This window comes from Notamacropus eugenii, chromosome 4 (genome assembly GCF_028372415.1).
Source record: "Notamacropus eugenii isolate mMacEug1 chromosome 4, mMacEug1.pri_v2, whole genome shotgun sequence".
NCBI lineage: Eukaryota > Metazoa > Chordata > Mammalia > Diprotodontia > Macropodidae > Notamacropus > Notamacropus eugenii.
In genome coordinates this window covers 65,306,430-65,328,074 of record NC_092875.1, presented here as the reverse complement: position 1 = coordinate 65,328,074, position 21,645 = coordinate 65,306,430, and the positions used below count along the sequence as shown (strand labels likewise).

The following is a 21,645-nucleotide window of genomic DNA, read 5'->3' as shown; positions in this document are numbered from 1 at the left end:
AATAAGACAGGGAGTAAAGGTGATAACACAAGCAGGGCAGAGTAGTCAAGAGAGCACTGGGGGCTTGGGTTCAAGTCCCAGATCTGACCCTTCCTAACTTGATCTTGGTCAAATTAAGAACCCCATCTTTTAAATAGGGAGAACAATATTTGTGCTAGGCCCTTCTCACAGGCCTGTGGAGCAAAGCACTCAATCTACCTCAGAGCACTGGAAAAAAAAAACAACTCACAGTCTGTAGTTTTCTTCTCTTCAGTGGTGAAGACCAGCGCTCGGCCAGGTTTTTCAGGGTGGGGCAGAGGGTAGCCGTTCTCTTTCAGTTGGTCCTCTGTTAGAATGTAGTCCTTCAGTCTTCGGTACAAGGCAGCTCCTGGAGACAATGAAGATCATAATGACACACACTGCTTGAAAAGTGTCCCTGATCTAAGCCTTTTACTGTCTAAAGAGGGTATCCCCAATCCACTAGAATAGTGCTTTTCAAAGTGTGGTCAGGGGTTTCTGAACTACTTTCAGGAGGTCTACCAAGACCTTTTAATTTCTAATATGAAAAAAATATCAAGATAGCTTTTGTTTGTGATTCTCTTTGGAGAGCCCTCAATAATTTTAACAGTGTAAAGGGGTCCTGAGAAAAACAAGTTTAAGAACTACTGTACTAGAGTAAGGTTAGAGTTGTATCTCCTATAATGGGCATGAATTTCACACTAAGCCATCTTTGATTTTTCACCAGTTCTCCACCCACCAGCTCATGACCAATGAAAGCATCTATCCTAAAGGGTAACCAGGGAGAGGGATATACTTTGTGACCCAGATCAGTGAAAGGGTCACCTGAACCAAATGGGCATATAACAATTATGATGTGGGCTCATAAACACCAGCCAGAGATGAGTCTCAAAAAGAAAGGGATGACTAGAGAGACAATACCTGAGTGACCTATTTTTTAATCTCTTGAAAGCACAGCAGGTGGGGGAGAGGGCCTAGGGTGGCATGACAATAGGATCATAGAACACGAGGCTGGGGGTGGGCTAGGGTGAAAGACTAGGGCAAGTAGGAGGCTCTCCAACTCCCACACAAAAAGTAAGAATCTGTCTTCCTTGGGTTCCTACAGGAAGTCTCTTTGGCAGATCTGGCCTGTTACAAATAAAGGGAGTAGCAAAGGATGTAGCAGGAAAAAACAATCCCAGGATTAGAAATCAAGGGAAAAAGGTTCTAGCTGCATCTTTACCACTGACTTATTACAAGACCTTCCCCTTGTAGACCGTAAGTTTCCTCACATGTACGATAAGGCAGCTGGACCAGGCAATGCCCAAGTCCCTTTCACCACCGATATTTTAGTATTCTAGTATGAATGGTAAAATTTACAAGTGGAAAGCTAAGGGTGTCACCTATTCTAACACTCCTACTCTTTCCTCTCTGCCATATGCAATTCTAGACATTTTAAAGGCATGAATGTGCAGAAACAAGGTCCTCACCTGTCAAATCTTCTGCTCTGAGGTTTCCCGATCGATTCAGTGTAAAGCTTGTTTTTGTGGCCAGTTTCCCCCCCAGCACGGCTTCATGAGACACCACCTTCCGATTGCTGTTCTCTGCAGGGAGGCAGGAGGAACAACCTGATCTATTACTCTCACCACTGAGGGAGTTACACCCAATGGGCAGGACTGAATCCAAAGGGGAAGGAAGGACCAAGAAAAGAAAATGGTGGACTTTGGCACATCTGAGTCCCCACCACTCCTGGAACATCCTCCTTTTCTCATCCTGTTCCTTCCTGAAGGCTGAGGTCCAGCTTAGCCCATATCTCCAGGAAGCCTTTCTGGAGCAAAAGCCATAAGGTGATCTTTCCCCTCTGACCTGATCTAGAACTTCAAGGTCACCATCACTCATTCTGCCCTTAACAACCAAAGTGGTGTATTTTATCTTTTCATGTATATTCACTTTATCTCCCTAACTTCACCATAAGCTCCTTGATGGCTGGGAGGTTGTCAAATTTATCTCTGCCATGATATCTAAAACAATATGGACTACTGTCTCTGTGAAGGTTTCCATTGACTCCAACTCATAGTAATCTCCCCTCCTCTGATTTCCTACAGAAGTCTATGTACTGTTTAGCATTAAATCATATGATCTCATGTCATGCACACACGTGTGTGTGTGTGTGTGTGTGTGTGTGCGTCTCAGATGATAGTCAGACCAAGCCCTTCTGGAGAAGTCCTAAGCTCCACCAGCCAGGTTCCACATGGGCCTCTTCAGAGCCTACTTCATTCTCTTCACCCTTGAAGGATCCCTGCGGGCCAGGTTTTCACACTGAAGGGAAGGACTACAAAGTAAGGACCATGGAGGCCCTCACAGGGGAATACATTTAACACATTATCTAATGGTTTACAGGTACTTTGTAGCAATCGTTAGCTGGCAGCCATTCTAAACCTAACCCTCCCAAGTTCTCTCCAAGTAATGGTTGCAAAGATAATGGAGATGGAGGGGGTGAGGAAGATGAGATCAAGAATATTAGGAGAACAGCACAAATTGATTGCTTAATGTACCCTCTTGAGAGCCAATAATGAAATGTCTTAACCCTCTTCTCTTTTTTCTTCTCTGAGGCTTAATGTGTGAAGCAGAAATATGCCTTAAAGGCCAGTCTAGCGCTTTGAAGACATTCAAAAGTTAGTCCATTAGTGTCTCTTTACCTTTTAAAAACAGGAGCTTTGAAAAGGAATAAGAGGGAATGAAGGAAAAAGCATCATGCTTTGGGGAATGATGTCTATTTCCATTTCAGATAGGCTGAGGGTCACTAAAGTACCCTGGTCCTTCCCTTTCCATATCCACTCCCTGAAATGGCCAATACAGATGTTGTGAAAGAAACGGCTTAGTTTATATTTCTATCATGGGCCCCCCCCTCCTTTCCCCAAAGATAATGTGACAGTAGTAAACAAAGGATTGATATTTAATTGAAAGGCCATAATTAATGGAGGAGAGGGAAAGGAGGCACACTTTTTTGGGCACAAATGTTATTTGGACCTGTTACTTCCATGTGCAGGTTTCACATACTCTCATCCCCAATTAGTTAGGGAGTCATGTAATAGTAAAATGAATACCGAAAGGTAATTCAGCAGGCCGAGTTGGGTGACCTTAGCACTGTTCCCCTCTCTGGGCCTTAGTCTAACTATAAAATAAACAGGATGGATTAAATTGTATGTATGCACATGCCCTCTCATCCCTGACATTTTGTGTCTTAAAGACCCTCCCAGCTCCCACCTTCTATGTTCTAAGGTCTCTCCTAGTTCTGACATTTCATGTGACCTTCCATCTGTAACATTATGAATCTATGTAACTAGATGTTCCAAGAACATCACCAACTTCATTATCTTGGTGACAGACATTGATACATCAGGTCCCAGACAGCCCATTTGTCTTCTTCCTCCACCATCATACTCTTAGCATTTACTATCTGTACCCTATAATTAGCCCATGAGATACTAATTTGTTCTATGACTGAAAGGCATCTGTGATACGCTAGAAAGAGCACTGGATCTGCAGTCAGAAGAGTTCAGATATGAACTCCAACACTTACTGGATGGGTTATCAGGGATTAAGTAATATCTTCTCTCTGATCTGAGAATAACACATGTACTACCTCTCCCTTACAATGCTGCTGCACTAAACAAGATAAAGAATGTAGAGTGATTCATAAATAGTAACCTCACAAATAATGAGGTAATGAGAAACGTCACCTGTTGTCATTCTCCTCATCCCCATTGCCGTTACCTGTACTTAAACTTGGTTATCAAACACAATCTTGCTCTCTATTCTTGTCACCTTCCCTAGGGATGACAACAGAAGTTCCATTCCACTCCCATGTAGCAGTCAGGATTCAGACCCAGGCCCTCTGATTCCACCACCCCACTCTGCTTCAATAAAGCATAGACAGGAACAGATTCAAGACTACCTCAAAAAACCAAGCTGCCTCAATTAATGTAGTGCAATTTTTTTATCTTGAAGGCAAAGAAAAAAGGTATAGTAGAATAAAAACTTTTATTTCAAAGTAAAATGATAATTGACGACCATAATCCTTTTAGTGCTAGGCAAAGAGTGACATAGAGCAGAGAATCTGCTGCATTTCCCCTAAGGCCCTGACTTCTCTTCCATCCACTCAGTTCACCTAGTGCTAACATTTCCCTCTGTTTAGCAATTTCCAATAACTGAAGTTTGCCCCCTCTAAATGCCAAAACTGTTAAAATAATTTTTATAATCATTTTGGATAGAAATCCTTCCAAAACAATTATCCATTTCCTTGCTTTTTATAATAATGTGGAAAAATAATCTTTTTCTTGAGGATTTCAGCTGATCATCATATGAACACCTACAGCTGTACTTCCTGGACTATGGTTACAGTGAAGCTGGGGGTGGAGGGTGAGGGGATATCTCCCATAGCACTGAATGAGCTGTCAGGAAAAAACATTGGATTTGGATTCTAAACTCCAGCTTTGATACTTACTACCTGCATAGCATGGGAAAACTCACAACCTCTCCAAGCTATGGTATCCTCCTCTAGAAAAAGAAGAGGGTAGACTGGCTAGTCTCCAAGGTCCCTTCTAAGTCCCATGATCCTGAGCCTAAGGATTTCTCCCTCGGGAAAGGCCTAAGCTGTTTTTGCTAATTTTTTGTTTCCTGTTATCCAGTCACTTCTTGCTGCTTTCTCTAGCAATGCCTTTCTGTGCCTTTCTTCTCTACTGTGGGCCTGAACAACGGAGATCTTTGTTAGAACTATGTAAAAACAAAGTGTCAATGGGCTCTGAGAAAGGACCTAAGGAACCCTCGTGGGGAAAAGTGTAAGACGTGAGGTGTAGAAGGCTGCTCACAGACGTACTGTGTTTTCTTTCAGAGTTTTCAGATGGCTTCCAAATAGCTAATGTTGTTAGAATTGTGCCCCTCTAGGGAAGAGCATCAGTTTCAAAATCAGAGAAGGAAAGATTTGCCACTATAGCTATACTTACTGTTTACACATTGTACAGAACCAGGTCCTAAACTCCTTAGTTTCTTTAGGGTATTGACAGCCACATTCAGGTAGATATTCTTGCTTGAACTCCGTTCATAGGCCACCTTCTCCTCAGATAAAGCCTGGGAAGAAAATGTGTGTTGCTGAAATTTTATCTCAACTTTCAGAGTTAGATAGAGGGAAGGGTTGTAGTCAAGAAAGAACACAATGCAATTAGATTGAATAAATTTGACATCAAGAACTAAATTAGGACTGGTATTCTCACATCAGAATGTTAGTTGAGGGACAGGAGTTTCCTTATTTCCTAGAGAGGTCAGAACAGAAAAGTATATTTGAGCACTTGGGTTAAAGCAGACTACCATTATTCTCCTATGGCATGACTCTCACTTTTTCTACAGACCTATGGGTTTCCTGGGATGGAGGTCCTATAGAAAGAAGCAGCAGCCTAAGATCCTAGTTAGGGCAAGTCAAGGAGCTCAGGCTTAGGGAAGAACATGAGGACATGAAGCCTTGACATCACTGGGGCCAGGGAAGGAAAGAGGAGGTGGGGCCAATGGCAACTATCTGTGTGAACTTGGGGGTGTGACCTCAACTCAACAGACATGTTTTCTACGCTGCAGAATGAGAGGCAGCACTAGATCAGAAATCTTCAAATGGCTGCTACAAATGCAGCAGGCAGCCCTATTAAGGACATAATCAAGAGCCTAAACTTGTCCGGTGCCCTTGGGCAGTTCTCTTAACCTGAGTTTCAGATTTTACAGATGTAATTTGAGATGGTCAGCAATAAAAAAATATTCACAATTATAACAACTGACATTTCAGAGGATCTTAAAGTTTACCAAGCTCTTTACCTACATCCAAGTCCTTTGGTCCTTAACAACCACCCTGGGAGGGGGCATTGCTATTATCTCTATTTTACACACAAGGCAGACCTGTCCTGGGTCTTCCTGACTCCAATCCAGTCTCTGTCCCCTGCACCACACTGCCTCAAAGAAACAGGGATGTGTGCAGATTCATTTCATTAATGTTCTTCTGCAATGTCAGATAATGAACCAACAGCCTAATTTTGCCTCTCCACAAACTGACCTGATCCTTTCTCCCTCACTCATCTCTTACTGATTTAGGATTGATCAGATCACAAGATATCAGAACTGGAAAGAATTGCATGCGTCATCCACTTAGAGGGAGTTCATGAGACTCAGTGGGGAGTGATCAGTCCAGGATCCAACCGCTAATACAGAGCCAAGTCCAGAGTATTCACACTCAAGTCTTCTGACCGGAGCACACGGTTTTTGATGCTCCCCCCCTCCTAGAGATCATCATGATGAGCTCTAAGGGTAAAGCTCTACAGATCTTCTATTTGACTAAATCAAAGTACAGGACAAATAGCCTGGGCCCTTGCCTCTACCACCTCCCTCCTGGGAGGCCTGGCCAATCACTGAACAAAAGATGAGGCACAGAGAGACGGAAACCAGCTTGGAGAACTACCAAGCAAAGCTTGAAAATCAATGGGCAGCTCCTAATCCCTTCTGAGAACAGAGAAGGGGATGGTGGGAGTATCCAACCCTTAGCCAAGACACACTGACTATACCAGATCAGACCATGGCAAACTAACCCTCTCCCCACTGTCAGCCCCCCTCTCCCCAACTTCACAGCATAAAAAAATAATTAATATCATGGATACATACCTTGTCATAAGCTTCTTGGGGTGATGGACAAAACTTCAGGCACTCATCAATAAAAAGATTAAGATAACGTTGGCGGATGTTGGTAGGGACCTTGGCCCCAAACTCGGTTGGAATGACTGGTCTATTTAAGCTTACACTCTAGAAAGACAAAAAAGAAAGATCATTAAGTGTTCTTCAGGAAGCCTTCCCCAGCCCTTAACTCCAGTGCCCGCCCTCAGCCATTTCCTATTTGTTGATATACAGTTACTTGTATGCTGTCTCCCTCATTAGACTGTGAGCTCCTTGAGGTCAAGGGACTGTCCTTTTCCTCTTTGTATCCCTAGTGCTTAGCACTGTGCCTGGTACCTAGTATACAGTACCAGGCACACTTAATAAACGCTTACTGACTATCAGCAGCAAAATTTTCTAATTCAACAAATAACATCTTTTAAGATTCCCTGTCAACAGTTTCATGACTTCCTTTTTAAGACCTGTTTGAACTCTGACACCATGATGTGACTCATTTCCAGTTCCAAAACCTCTGTTGTCCACTGTTCCAATTCTGTCAGCATGGGATGTCCCTTGTTTTGACACACAACACAGCCTCCTCCGACACCTCAAAAAGCTGTTTTATGAGTTGCTGTGGTTTTTTCAAAACTCATGTTCTCCTAGGGAGGAGTCTTGCTGAGGCTGGCCCTGGTTGGCTCACATCCCACAGAGACAGACAGAAAGAAAGATCAGTGATCAATGCTGGGCTTGTGCTTGAAGCCTTCCCAGCAAGAAGCTGCCCAGCTTGGCTCCACTAGCCCAGCCTCCAAGAGTCTATGCTTGTCTTCCTAATCAAGCGAAGGAACATGAGATGAGGGGAGGGTTCTCAGACTGTTACAGTGTTACTCTAGAAGCAGGAGTTTAAAGAGGTTGGGCTTATTTTTGTTAAACGGATGGGGGCAGGGAGCAACTAACAGACCATTACCATTTTCTGAGCTGAAACTTATTTTCTAACCAGTTAGTACCATTATTACTGTTAGGAAAATGTGAGGATGGACTCTCTTTATCATCCATCCATGAATTTGTGATTCTTGTTGCTAATTTGCTTTAGGATTTTTAAAGAGCTAGTCTACTTTCATTTGTTAATTCAAGAACTGTGTGTAAAGAAAAGTCAACAGAATGCAGCCCAAGCTCTCCTGCTTCCACGCCTTTGTTCAAACTGTGTGCCCTAGGCCTGAAACATGTTCCACCAACTCCCTTCCCCCATTACTCAATTCTAATCTGTCATTTGAAGTTCAGCTCAGATGCCACTTCCCGCCTTCTCAGTAACAACCTTCTCCCTCCAATTCCTAGCACTTTGGTCCTCAACAACCCCGAGAGGGAGATGCTAACGTTATCTCCATTGAGGATAGCACTGTCCTCCGGCCTCCAGCTGCACCGGAATGACTAGCCTATTTAAGCTTACTCTCTAGAAAGACAAAAGAAAGACTCCTAGGAGTTCTGCTAAAAGGCATTCCCAACCCCTCCAGTGCCTTGCCTTACTGAATTACCTTCTATTTATCCAGCATGTAGCTTATCTGGACATAATTGCTGCAATATTTTTTCTCTCATTAGAATGAGCACACCTTGAAGGCAGGGGCTGTTTTTGCCTTTCTCTGTATCCCCAGCACTTAGCACGGTGCCTGACACGTAGGAAGAGCTTAATAAATGCTTACTATTAGCAGCCAAATTTTTCAATTCAACATCAGTTCAACCAGATTTCCTGTCATATCAAAAGTTTCATGACTTTCTAATCTATCCTTTAAAGCTCAACTCATGAGTACTTAGTTTGAGGCCTCTAGCTTTACATAGTGCAATTACATAGTGTAATATGTATCATTCATCTGAGTTTGTATCTTTACTTCCTAATAGACTGTGAGCTCCTCAAGGCCAGAGATAATATCATCTGAATTGTTTCTTTTCCCCTGAAATAGGGAGAAGGAAGAAGAGATTTGGGGTAAAGGGAGAAAAAAATAGGAGACAAAGGAAAAAAGGAAAAATGGGGAAAAGGAGAAAGATAGAAGAGTGAAGAAAGAAAAGTAAAGGGGAAAGGGTGGATAAGAGAAAAAGAGAAGAGGAGGGGGAGAAGGAAGACAGGCAGCAAAAAGGCAGAAGAAGGAAACCTTAGTAGGGAGGATAAAACATGGGCACAAATAACCACATCATCAGGCAAAATATGACAGAAGCTACACAAGAATGTATGACAAAGGATCCAGAGGGGGCTGCTCCTAGTCCCTAAGGCAGTCAGACATGATTAGAGGTGGAACAGAGGATTTACTCCTAAAAAGGAGTACTCTGCTAGGCAAGGGGTAGGACAGGGTCAATCAAAGTATGTGAGAGCTTTTTTGGGAACCCCTGTGAAGGTCCCACTCCTATCCAGCTTTCACAGCCCCAGGGATCAGGAGAAAGTAGTCTAAATGTGAAGAATGGAAACTGACCACACTAGGTTAGACACCAGGAGTCTGTCTTTTGTTTCTCCCAGAAGACATTCTCCCCTTTCTGACCTGCCCAACAAACACATTAAGTTACAATTTCCAAGTCTTCCTAGACTCCTCCAAAACAATCTGCTGACTTCTCTCCTAATGCTTTAGTCTTTAAGAACTCCTGGAGTGAAAGCGGCCCATCTGCAGTTGAGTACCTGTTCCTCACAAGCCAGGAACAAGATTATTACCAGGCCAGTGAGATAAAACAGTATTTAGTTGTTTCGGTGGAAATGGCAAATACAAGCCTGGAGGACGGATTAGAAAAGCTCTTTTTTTTTTTTTAAATTATCTTTTGATGAAACTTTCGGCATATCCCAAAGCTCCTCCCCAGTGGAATCTATTTACTTCCAACCTGTTAGTTAAATGCAGTCCTGGAAATGTGAAGTCCATCAGCTGGACTTGGGGGGAGGCACTTCACCTCCACCCTAAAATCCCAAGTGCCTTCAAGCATCAGATGAAATACCACCTCTTGCAAAGAAGCCTTCTCTCCTCCCCCCACATGGCCACCACCCTGTAATGATTATTCTGTATCTATTGTGTCTTTACTTGGATCATTCCCCCTCAGCCTCTGGAAGGCAGGGTTTGTTTTGGTTTTGTATCATATTCCCAGTGCCTTGCACCCAACAGGCACTAAATAAATGTTTATTGAACTGAATGTGGGAAAATGTGCATTACCTGGAGGGAGGGCATATGTGCTATCCTCTTCTGCACGGATGTTGTGCTCGTTTTAGAAGCCATTCCAGACATTGTTCGGGACTTCAAGGAGATGTTTGGCTCAGAGCCATTTGCGACTTGAACGGTGTTCAAAGAATTACTTTTCTTGGCACCTGTGGGGGCTGACAGGGTACAGGGCACATGATTGTAGGAAGACAAAATTCCCATCACCGAGCTCCGGAGAACCAAATAATTCCGGTCATTTAATGTTACCAAAATGTGCATCTGGGTGCACAGAGGGAAAGGTCTGGATTTTGAACTAGGATTTTGGAATGACGACATTAAGATCTGTTCTGTGGCAAGGCCATGGAGAGAAAAAGTCAATACTCAGTGGTCAGATCAGGCAATGTCACCAATTTGTAGGTCCAATGAAAGGTATTGGTTTCTGATAGCCTCTGCCACATGGTCAGGTCCTTCAGTTTGAAGCATTTAGATCTGAGTTAGAAAAGGCCTTGATTCCTTAGCAAAGGACCCAGGGGTTATGCCATTGCTCTCCTGGTCATTGTGACAAGACTACTTGCTCCCAGCTCTATGTTCTTCCACTCCCTTTGATGAGGTCACAAATAAAATAGTCCCTTGCAGCCTAGACAAGGGACTACTTTGTGCGGGCTTGTTTTCAAAGGTGGGAAAATAAACCAAATGGCTAGCAATCTCAATCTCACCAGAACAACAAACATTTATGGTTATTTTAACAGAAAAAATAATGATCACACTATGTGGTCGGCTTGAAAGAACAAGATATGTCCTAAGAGGATAATCAGCCTAACCAGGAATCAGGGTGGACTGAGGGAAGGAGGGGGGAGGCCTGAAAAGGTGAAGCTTCCCCTCCCCCTACCATCAGGATTCCCTTCTGTTTGAATCTAATATGACCCCTCTTCCCCCACTCTTGGTTCTGATACTTCCCGTTCCTACTGCTGGTGCAGTCAGCCTCCCACACAAAGCCTAAACCACACATTCTGAACTACATATTCCACCACTCCCCTACACAGACCTCATCCCTAGACAAAATGGTAGGTTTCACTGTCCCCAGAACCAAGCATTCCCACCTCCATACCTTTGCTCACTCCTTCCTGGATGCCCTCTCACTATTTCCCACCTAACCTCCCATTGTTCAAGGTCCAACTCACTCCATCTTGCCAGCCTATAATCATCTCTCCCTTCTTTCACAGTCTGTATCACTACTGCACTCATTTAACATCTAAGAATGTAAGACAGGAGATGCTCTTCTCATTTTTTTGTCTCCTCCAAACGAATTGTAAACTCCTGGAACGCAAGGCCTGTAGCTCCTCCCTCCCTCCATCACACCTAGTCCCATAGTACCTGAGACATTACCAGGAAGCTAAAAAGAAGCTCCATTAAAAAGGGCTTTTCCTATCTACCACATAGAACTGAGGGGAAGGAATCTTTGAGACTTTCTAGAACAACTACTTGATTTTACAAATGAAGAAACGGAGGCTCAAGAAACAAAGAGGAAATTACTTGTTCAAAGTTAAAGAGGTAGTAACTGAGGCAGGTTTCAAACATGGCTCAAGCAGCACCATGGTACTGGGAAGATGGCAGAGCAGGGCCATCTGAACTCAAGAGCCCAGGAGGCTTGGGTTCTAATCCTGTCTCTGCCACTTACTGGTTGTGTTACTTTGAGGAAGTCTCTTTCCCTCTCTGGGCCTTAGTTTATCCACCAATAAAATGAGGGTGTTGGAAGAGATTGAAAGGCCCTATAAAAATCCAGGCTTTAAGGAAAACACATAGCATGCTCACAAGGTCCAGAATCTTAGAGAAGTAAAGAACACATGACACAGATTGAGGGGGAGAAAAACATTCCCAAAGCAGAAGATAAAAATGGGTGACAGACAGGAAAGCTCTCACTGACAGGTTTCTGACAAAGTTTCCTGAATACCTTCTAGGTCTATAAATCACCATCATTATTTTTCCCCACCAAGACAGACCTGCAGGTCACTGAAAACTGGTCTTCTATGGATCCCAAAGCTGAGTGAAGGGAAGGAAGAGTAAAAGAAAGAGCAAGGGCAGGCAACAGACCAGGAAGCACTGGGTCATGTACAGAGCAAGTGTTCAGTGAATCAAGTGTCCTCCATGTCACAGCAATGAACAACTCAAGTCTAGGTAAGAAATGTGATAAATGTCCGTAGAAAATGCACTAGGATTTGTTCATCTAAAAAAAGAAAAGACCTCGTGGAAGCTAAAGGCTTCTGTCTTATCTTCATATGAGGCCAATTAACAGAGCCTTAAGTACAGAGAAGAGCATAGTGGCTTTTAAATGGTTTAATTCTATTTTTACTAAAATCCAGTCACTTATATATTGAAATCAATGACCTCATATTTCTACTCCCTCAAGTACAAATTCTCTCTGCCTGCTTTCTAATCACCTCACCACCAGTGCCTCCAACAGGGGGAGGAGGGGGAGGGAGATGTTAACTCTACTTGGAAGAGATTTGAGAGGTTTCTTAGATAAGCCTTCCATGAGGTACCTCTCCAAAGACCCTGACAGAAAAGTGACCAAACAGCCCCTGCCTCCAATCTACGTCTGGCTACTGTCTAAGAAGCCCTCCCTTATACTGGGCTGAAATATGCCTCTCTATAACCTCCAACCACTTGTCATAGTTCTGCCCATTGCCTCTGGTTTAGATACTTGGATATAACAAAGAATAGCCCAAATGAGTTTCTGGGTGAGTCCATGTATCCATACTAGCCATAGATCTCATTCAAAACAAAATTTTCAACTCTTTTTTCCAACTCCATTGATGGAATCCTAATAAAGCTGACCCAGCCATAATATTTTAACTTCCTTATAGGCACCACTGAACACCAGGTCCACTGCCTCTACCTAGCCCACCCCCCCCACTCAATATCCTAACTTCTTCATATATGTCTCACTGCTCACTAGAACCACAGATATGTCCATGAACCCACATTTCTCACAGAAACAGGTGTATCCATGTGATGGGATCCCAGTCACTGCCTCTAGCTAGCTACTGCCCCCAGACCCATTCCTCACATTTCCCACAGAAACAGCAGGTGTGTTCATGCACTCAACCACAACCACATCCATCTAGTCTCAGACAGGACCACAATAACTCAGTCGATCAGAAAACAGCACCACCAGGATGCCTGAGCAGGATGTAGACTCCAAAACAATAGAAAGGACTTTTCCTAAGTAGGCACCTTTGCAGTAATAGCAAAAGCTATCCTTTAGGTGAACTTGTGATGCAGAGAGGCTTATTACAATATCATTATCATGCATACATAACCCCCAATAGGTTTTTCTGTATACATTGGGGGTAAACACATGCACAGTACAACTCTGCCTGGGATACCTCCCCTATTACCCAATCCCATAACAAACCCCTCCTGCCTCTTAAATATTCATAATTTGTTATGTAATTGCATCTTTACCCTATAAAACTCCATCTTGCTTTCTCTAATATTGCTGATTCCTTTTGAAACTTAGCCCTCTTCATGAGAGGCATCAATCTCAATAAATGCCTATACTTGGATTGGTGGTGGTCTGACTGAATTCTTTTGAGACAGTTTCACCACATCATGAAATCACAATACCACCACCAACACCAACTGCTCTAAGAAAGCTTCCTGTTCTATTTACTTTCTAAAATGAATCAAATGCACAATAATTTGAAGGATAGGCCATTTTGAGGAATTGCGCCTAAAGCTCTATTTCAATTTTTTTTAAATTTTATTTTATTTAACTTTTAACATTCATTTTCACAAAATTTTAGGCTCCAAATTTTCTCCCCTTTTGTCCCCTCCCCCCACCCCAAAACACTGAGCATTTTAATTGCCCCCATCACCAATCTGCTCTCTCTTCTATCATCCCTCCCTTCCCTTGTCCCCATCTTCTCTTCTGTCCTGTAGGGCCAGATAACTTTCTATACCCCTTTACCTGTATTTCTTATTTCCTAGTAGCAAGAACAGTACACGACAGTTGTTCCTAAAACTCTGAGTTCCAACTTCTCTTCCTCCCTCCCCACCCATTCCCTTTGGAAGGCAAGCAATTCAATATAGGCCATATCTGTGTAGTTTTGCAAATGACTTCCATAATAGTCATGTTGTATAAGACTAACTATATTTCCCTCCATCCTATCCTGTCCCCCATTACTTCTATTCTCTCTTTTGATCCTGTCCCTCCCCATGAGTGCTGACCTCAAATTGCTCCCTCCTCCCCATGCCCTCCCTTCCATCCTCCCCCCCACCCTGCTTATTCCCTTATCCCCCACTTTCCTGTATTGTAAGATAGGTTTTCATACCAAAATGAGTGTGCATTTTATTCCTTCCTTTAGTGGAATGTGATGAGAGTAAACTTGATGTTTTTCTCTCACCTCCCCTCTTTTTCTCTCCACTAATAAGTCTTTTGCTTGCCTCTTTTATGAGAGATAATTTGCCCCATTCCATTTCTCCCTTTCTCCTCCCAATATATTTCTCTCTCACTGCTTGATTTCATTTTTTTAAGATATGATCCCATCCTCTTCAATTCACTCTGCGCACTCTGTCTCTATGTGTGTATGTGTGTGCATGTGCATGTGTGTGTGTGTGTAATCCCACCCAGTACCCAGATACTGAAGTTTCAAGAGTTACAAATATTATCTTTCCATGTAGGAATGTAAACAGTTCAACTTTAGTAAAGTCCCTTATGATTTCTCTTTGCTATTTACTTTTTCATGCTTCTCTTCATTCTTGTGTTTGAAAGTCAAATTTTCTTTTCAGCTCTGGTCTTTTCATCAAGAATGCTTGAAAGTCCTCTACTTCATTGAAAGACCAATTTTTCCCCTGAAGTATTATACTCAATTTTGCTGGGTAGGTGATTCTTGGTTTTAGTCCTAGTTCCTTTGACTTCTGGAATATCCTATTCCACGCCCTTCGATCCCTTAATGTGGAAGCTGCTAGATCTTGTGTTATCCTGATTGTATTTCCACAATACTTGAATTGTTTCTTTCTAGCTGCTTGCAATATTTTCTCCTTGACCTGGGAACTCTGGAATTTGGCCACAATGTTCCTAGGAGTTTCTCTTTTTGGATCTCTTTCAGGAGGTGATCTGTGGATTCCTTGAATACTTATTTTGCCCTCTGGTTCTAGAATCTCAGGGCAGTTTTCTTTGATAATTTCATGAAAGATGATGTCTAGGCTCTTTTTTTGATCAGGGCTTTCAAGTAGGCCCATAATTTTTAAATTGTCTCTCCTGGATCTATTCTCCAGGTCAGTTGTTTTTCCAATGAGATATTTCACATTATCTTCCATTTGTTCATTCTTTTGGTTTTGTTTTGTGATTTCTTGGTTTCTCATAAAGTCATTGGCCTCCATCTGTTCCATTCTAATTTTGAAAGAACTATTTTCTTCAGTGAGCTTTTGAACCTCCTTTTCCATTTGGCTAATTCTGCTTTTAAAAGCATTCTTCTCCTCGTTGGCTTTTTGAACCTCTTTTGCCAGTTGAGTTAGCCTATTTTTCAAGGTGTTATTTTCTTCAGCATTTTTTTGGGTCTCCTTTAGCAGGGTGGGGACCTGCTTTTCATGCTTTTCTTTCATCTCTCTCATTTCTCTTCCCAGTTTTTCCTCCACCTCTCTAACTTGATTTTCAAAATCCTTTTTGAGCTCTTCCATGGCCTGAGCTCATTGGGTGGGCTGGGATACAGTAGCCTCAACTGCTGTGTCTTTCCTTGATGGTAAGCATTGTTCTTCCTCATCAGAAAGGAAGGGAGGAAATGCCTGTTCCCCAAGAAAGTAACCTTCGATAGTCTTATTTTTTTTCCCTTTTCTGGGCATTTTCCCAGCCAGTGACTTGTCTTCTGAGTTTTCTTTCCACCCCCACCTGGCCTCCAGATCCACCCAGCCAGAACTTGGGGTCTGAGATTCAAATGCTGCTTGCCAGCCTCAGGGCTTTGGGCGGGGGCAGGGCTGCTATTCAGTGTGAGATCAAGTTCAAGTGCTCAGGTTGGGGCAGGGCCGCCTCCTGGGCTCAGTTCCCTCAGGGGGTTTATGCAGAGACTTTCAACAATGGATCTGGGCTCCTCCCTGCTTGGGGAGCCCTGGTCTGCTCCTGCCTCCGCTGCTGCCTCCCGAGGGGGTTCGAGCCACGGGGACACCCCGCTCCCCTGTCAGCCACCCAAAAAGACTCTCTCACCGACCCCTGCCACCTGGGTGGAGGGATCTGTGCGGCTGCTGGAGATTCCGTCCCTGGAGCCTGCTCGGATCTGCTCCTCTCAGTGCCGCACAGCCAAGGCAGGTCTGGGCTCAGCTCCGGGTCCGGGGCGCAATGGACCTTTTGCGAGAGGTTTTCAGGCTTTCTGGAACAGAAATCTCCTCCACTCCGTTGTTCTGTGGCTTCTGCTGCTCCAGAATTTGTTGGGAGTTCTTTTTTACAGATATTTTATGGGCTGTGGGTTCAGAGCTAGCGTTTGTGTGTCTTTCTACTCCGCCATCTAAAGCTCTATTTCTTCATGCTATAAACCAACCTATTATTTTATAAACAGGAAAATTACATTTGCAATTCACAGAATGTCAGCCCTAAGAGGGCTCCCAGAGGGATAGGATTGGTGCCAGAGGAAAGGGAAAACAGTTAACTTTAAGAAAGCAGAAGTTTTCAGCTTTTATTCTGCTTTCTCTGCCAAGAAAAATTATCTTTGGACTAGAAAGGGTAGAACAAAACTGGCTAACGATGAATTGGTATCCAATAGAAATAAGGTGCTAAAGAAAGCATCTAGCTGCCCTTGACCAGGTTATCACCTGGCCAAGGTAGAATCCATACCTAAGTGCTGATAGAACTGGTGGACTGCTGCACACACAGCAGGTGGACTGCTAAGCTACTATCAGTCATCACTGAACTTGTCCGGTTCTATCACCTATGGCTATCTGACAAAAGTCATGTCACTTCTGAGTACCAGTTTCCTGACTGTAAAATGAAAATGTCTATAAAGCTGTAAAGAAATAAGAAGAACTATTATTAAAGAGCACCCAAGAAATGTCAGAGACATCATATCATTTCTTGCTGCAGCAATCTGTGGGTGGGATGGGTTCCTCGTTCCACAGCAATTATCACTACTACCAAGACTCATTTCTGTAGTCCTTTAAGAGGCTATCCTATGAGTCAGGGAGAAGTATTATTATCTAAAGGTTCATGAGGATTAAGCAATTTGCCCAAGGTCACAAAGCTAACATATATCAGGGCCTGAACATAGCCCAAATCTTCTAAGGCCAAATCTAGCAATCTTCCCATCACACTACCTCCTGCACACATAAATAATTCCTGGTGTAGATGTTACACCCAAAGGAATGACACCCAAGTTATTCTTCTGTTATGTAGGTGGACTGGAAGGTGTTGGGGGATGTTCCAACTGGAACAGTCTTAAAGTTGGAAGGGACCTTGGAGATCATATAATCAAAGTACCTCCTATAGTTACTGGGACATTAATCGGATCTATCCAAAGTTGTTCAGGCCATGAGTAGCATAGCAAGAACTCACATCCAAGTCACTGGACTCCAAATTCAGCCCTCTTTTTACTGAGCCATACATCTCTCCTTCACAAGTCTTTTACTTGGCATTTTACTCCCACAACTGTGTGTGGGAGATTTCAAGAGTGGTATTATTCTCACCAGTCTATCTTGTTTTCTCTAATAGTTCATCCCTTCTATCAGCCCTTCTCTATCAGTCTCTTCCTGACTACCGACTGCTTCTCTATTGCCTACAAATATGTCCAGGTCTCTCCCATCCTCAAAAAACCTTCACTTGATTGTTTCATTCCCACTATCATCCCATATTCCTTCTTCTTTTTTTTTTGCAACTCACCTTCTTGAGGAGACCTTCTATAATCAATGTCTTCACTTGTTTTCCTTTCTTAATTGTACTTCCTTCTGTGTTGATAATCTCCAATTTATCCTGTAGAAATCACTGCATACCATTATTGACATGTTGTTTCCCCAAATAGAATGTGAGCTCCTTGAGGACAGAGACTATGTATTTGTCTTTGTATCCCCAGTGCTTAGCACAGCTCATATAGCAGGCATGTAAACATCTGACTGACTCTTAATTGTCTACAATCCAGCTTCTGACCTTACTATTCCACCAAAACTGCTCTCTCCAGAGGTACCAATAATCTCCAATGTTAAAACCAATGGCCTTTTCTTAATCTTCACCTTTCTTGACATCTCTGCAACCTTTGACACTGTGGATCACTTCTTGAAACTCTCTTCTCTCTTAAGTTTTCAGGACACTGCTGTCTCCTGGTTCTCCGATCTGTCTGACTGCTCCTTCTCAGTCTCCTTTGTTGGATTCTCATCTCACTTTGGGTGTCCTACAGGGCTTTGTCCTAGGCTCTCTTCTCTTTCTAAGTCACTTAATCTCCCAGAGATCCAACTATCATCTCTATGCAGATGATCCTCAGATCTACTCATCCAACCCTAACTTGTTCAGACCTCCATTCTCACATTTCCAATTGCCTTTCAGATATCTAGAATGGATATCTCATAGACATCTTAAATTCAACAGCCAAAAAAAAATTAATTCACATAGGATTGGGGGGCGGGGGAGGGAATGGAGATTACTTTTAGTATTTTTTTAGTATTTTTAGTATTTAATAAATTTAGGGAAAAAAAATTAAAAGAAAACAGCATAAGGACCATGCAAAAAAAGTGAAACAATGCCAGAGGGCTTATGATGAAATATGCTACTTTACCTCCTGAAAGAGAGGGGATGGACTTAGGGTGCAAAATGAATGAATATACAGGATATCTAGTCTTCCTACAGTTTTAAAACAGCATGAAGACTTTTGGGACACCCTGTATTTTCTGGACAAGTCCAATGCAGAAGTTGTTTCACTTGATTATGCAGATTTCTTTATTTTGGTGTGGAGGAGAAGGGGTAAAGGATGGGGCGAAATGGAAAATAGATGTTTGCTCCTTAAAAAAATTGAATTGAAATAAAATTAACTCAGTGAAACACTTGAAATGATGGGCTTTGATCACAAAGACACTACCTGACATGCAGATGACATGCAGGTTTTGAGTCCGGATGACTTGAAAAAATGGTGGTGCCCTCAACAGTGACAGAGAAGTTTCTATTCCTATTCAAACACCATGGAGTCATAAATCAGGATTACACAAGACTTAATAGCTACCATTGTAAAGGAGTAGAGAACTTGAAATATGATATTCCAGAAGGAAAAGAAACTTTGATTACAACCAAGAATAATCTACCCAACAAAAATTATTATAATCTTACTGAAGCAAAAAATAAACACTGAATGAAATAGAGAACTTCCAAACATTCCTGATGAAAAGACTAGAGCTAAGCAGAAAATCTGACATTCAAACACAAGACTCAAGAGGAAGCATAAAAAGGGAACATGAATGAGAAATCATAAAGATTTAAGATTAAAATATTTTTATTCCCAAATGGGAAGATGATAATGTAACTCCAAAGAACTTTATTATTATTAGGGAAAGTAGGAGTCTTCTCAGACAGAAGGCATGAAGATGATTCTATTAAATGTTGGGATGATCTCAAAAGAAAAAATGGAAAGGTGACAAAGAGGAATGTACCAGGAGAGAAGGGAAGGGAAAGGAAGAATGAGGAAATATCTCACATAAAAGAGGCACATAAGGAAGAGTTTTTATAATGGAGGAGAAAATATGGGGGAGTAAACAGTTCTTAAACCTCTCTCTCACTTGAACTGGTTCAAAGATGGAAGATTATATATACACATGTAGTTGAGTACAAAAATTCATTGTACCCAATAGAGAAATGGGAAGAGAAAGATCTAAGAGAAAAGGGGGTGGAGGAGGTGACAAGTGGGAGGGTAGATTAAGGGAGTTGGAAGCAAAACAGAGGAGAGACACAGTTAAAAAAAAAGGGGGGGGGACAAGTAAAAGAGAATAAGAGGGAGATATAGAGAATAAGACTATAGAATGGGGGATCACAATTATTCTTCTGAGATATAGATAAATTTAATCAGAAAATAAGAAAGAAGTTTAAGGAGAAGAATAGAATTTTAGAAAAGTTGGATGTGACAGACCTCTAGAAAATATTGAATGAGAATACAAAGAGGTATAAGAGGTATATGTTTCCTCAGCTATACACAGCACCTTCACAAAAACTGATCATGCATCAAAGCACAAAAACCTCACAAACTGATACAGAAAAGCAGAAATATTAAATACACCCTTTTCCAGACCATAATGCAATTAAAAATTACATTCAATACAGGACCTTTGAAGCATAGATAAAAAATTAATTGGAAACAAAATAATCCTAAAGAATGGACTGAAGAACAAATCATAGAAACAATTAAAAATTTCATTAAAGATAATGGCAACAATCAGACAACATACCAAAATTTGTGAGACGTAGCCAAAGTAGTATTTATATCTCTAAATGCTTTGCATCAAAAAAAGAAAGAAAGAACAAGTCAATGAATTGAGCATGCAACTAAAAAAACTAGAAAAAGAAAGATTTTTAAGGTCCCAAAATGCCATACCAAAATAGAAATCCTGAAAATCAAAGGATAGATTAATAAAATTAAAAGTTAAAAAAAAAAACTACTGAACTAATAAATAAAACTAGGAGCTGTTTTTATTGGGGAAAAAAACAATAAAACAAACCATTAGTTTGATATAAAAAAAGTAGAATATCAAATTATCAGTATCAAAAATGAAATACACAACCAATGAAGATGAAATTAAAGCAATTACTAGGAGCTATTTTTCCCACTTATATGTCAACAAAACTGACAATCTAAATGAAATAGATGAATATTTACAAAAATATAAATTGCCTATATTAAAAGAAGAGACAAAATAAATAATTCTATCTTAGGAAAAAGAAACTTAGATGCAAAAATTTTAAATAAGATTTTAGCAAAATGAATACAGCATCTTATCACAAAAATAATACATTATGATCAGGTAGGATTCATACCAGAAATGCAGGGCTGGTTCAATATTAGGAAAACTATTAGCATTATCGATCATATCAACAACAAAACTAACAAAAACCACATGATTATCTCAACAGATGCAGAAAAAGCTTTTGATAAAATACAACACCCATTCCTATTAAAAACACTGGAGAACACAGGAATAAAGGGAACTTTCCATAAAATAATAAGCAGTATCTACCTAAAACCTTCAGCAAGCATTATATGCAATGGGGATAAGCTAGATGCATTTCCAATAAGATCAGAGATGAAACAAGGATGTCCATTATCATGACTATTATTCAATATGGCACTAGAAATGTTAGCTGTAGCAGTTAGACAAGATAAAGAAATTGAAGGAAGAATAAGCAAAGAAGAAACTAAGTTATCACTCTTTGCAGATGATATGATGATATACTTAGAGAATCCCAGAGATTCAAGTAAAAAACTACTTGAAATAATAAACAACTTTGGCAAAGTTGCAGGTTACAAAATAAACCCGCACAAATCTTCGGCATTCCTATATATTAGCAACAAAGTCCAACAGCAAGAGATAGAAAGAGAAATCCCATTTAAAGCTAGGGTAGACACTATAAAATACTTGGGAGTTTATCTGCCAAAACAAACCCTGGGACTATATGAGCACAATTACAAAACACTTTTTGCACAAATAAAGTCAGATCTAAGTAAATGGAAAGACATCAGTTGCTCATGGGTAGGCCAAGCTAATATAATAAAAATGACAATTCTACCTAAATTAATTTAGTTATTTAGTGCCATACCAATTAAACTATCAGATAATTATTTTCTAGGGCTGGATAAAATAATATCAAAAT

The 21,645-nt window shown here is 41.4% G+C and overlaps 1 protein-coding gene across 2 annotated transcripts in view; it reads right to left on the bottom strand.

Moving 5' to 3' along the window:
* REXO1 (RNA exonuclease 1 homolog) overlaps nt 1-21,645 on the bottom strand; it is a 120,267-nt gene that overhangs the window by 17,390 nt on the left and 81,232 nt on the right. For both annotated transcript variants that reach the window (XM_072601534.1, XM_072601535.1), the window contains exons 5-9: nt 9,837-9,997; nt 6,673-6,810; nt 4,983-5,106; nt 1,467-1,580; nt 230-367 (exon numbers count right to left, since the gene is read on the bottom strand). In XM_072601534.1, coding sequence (XP_072457635.1) covers nt 230-367; nt 1,467-1,580; nt 4,983-5,106; nt 6,673-6,810; nt 9,837-9,997 — 675 coding nt within the window. The remainder of the gene's footprint in view (nt 1-229; nt 368-1,466; nt 1,581-4,982; nt 5,107-6,672; nt 6,811-9,836; nt 9,998-21,645) is intronic.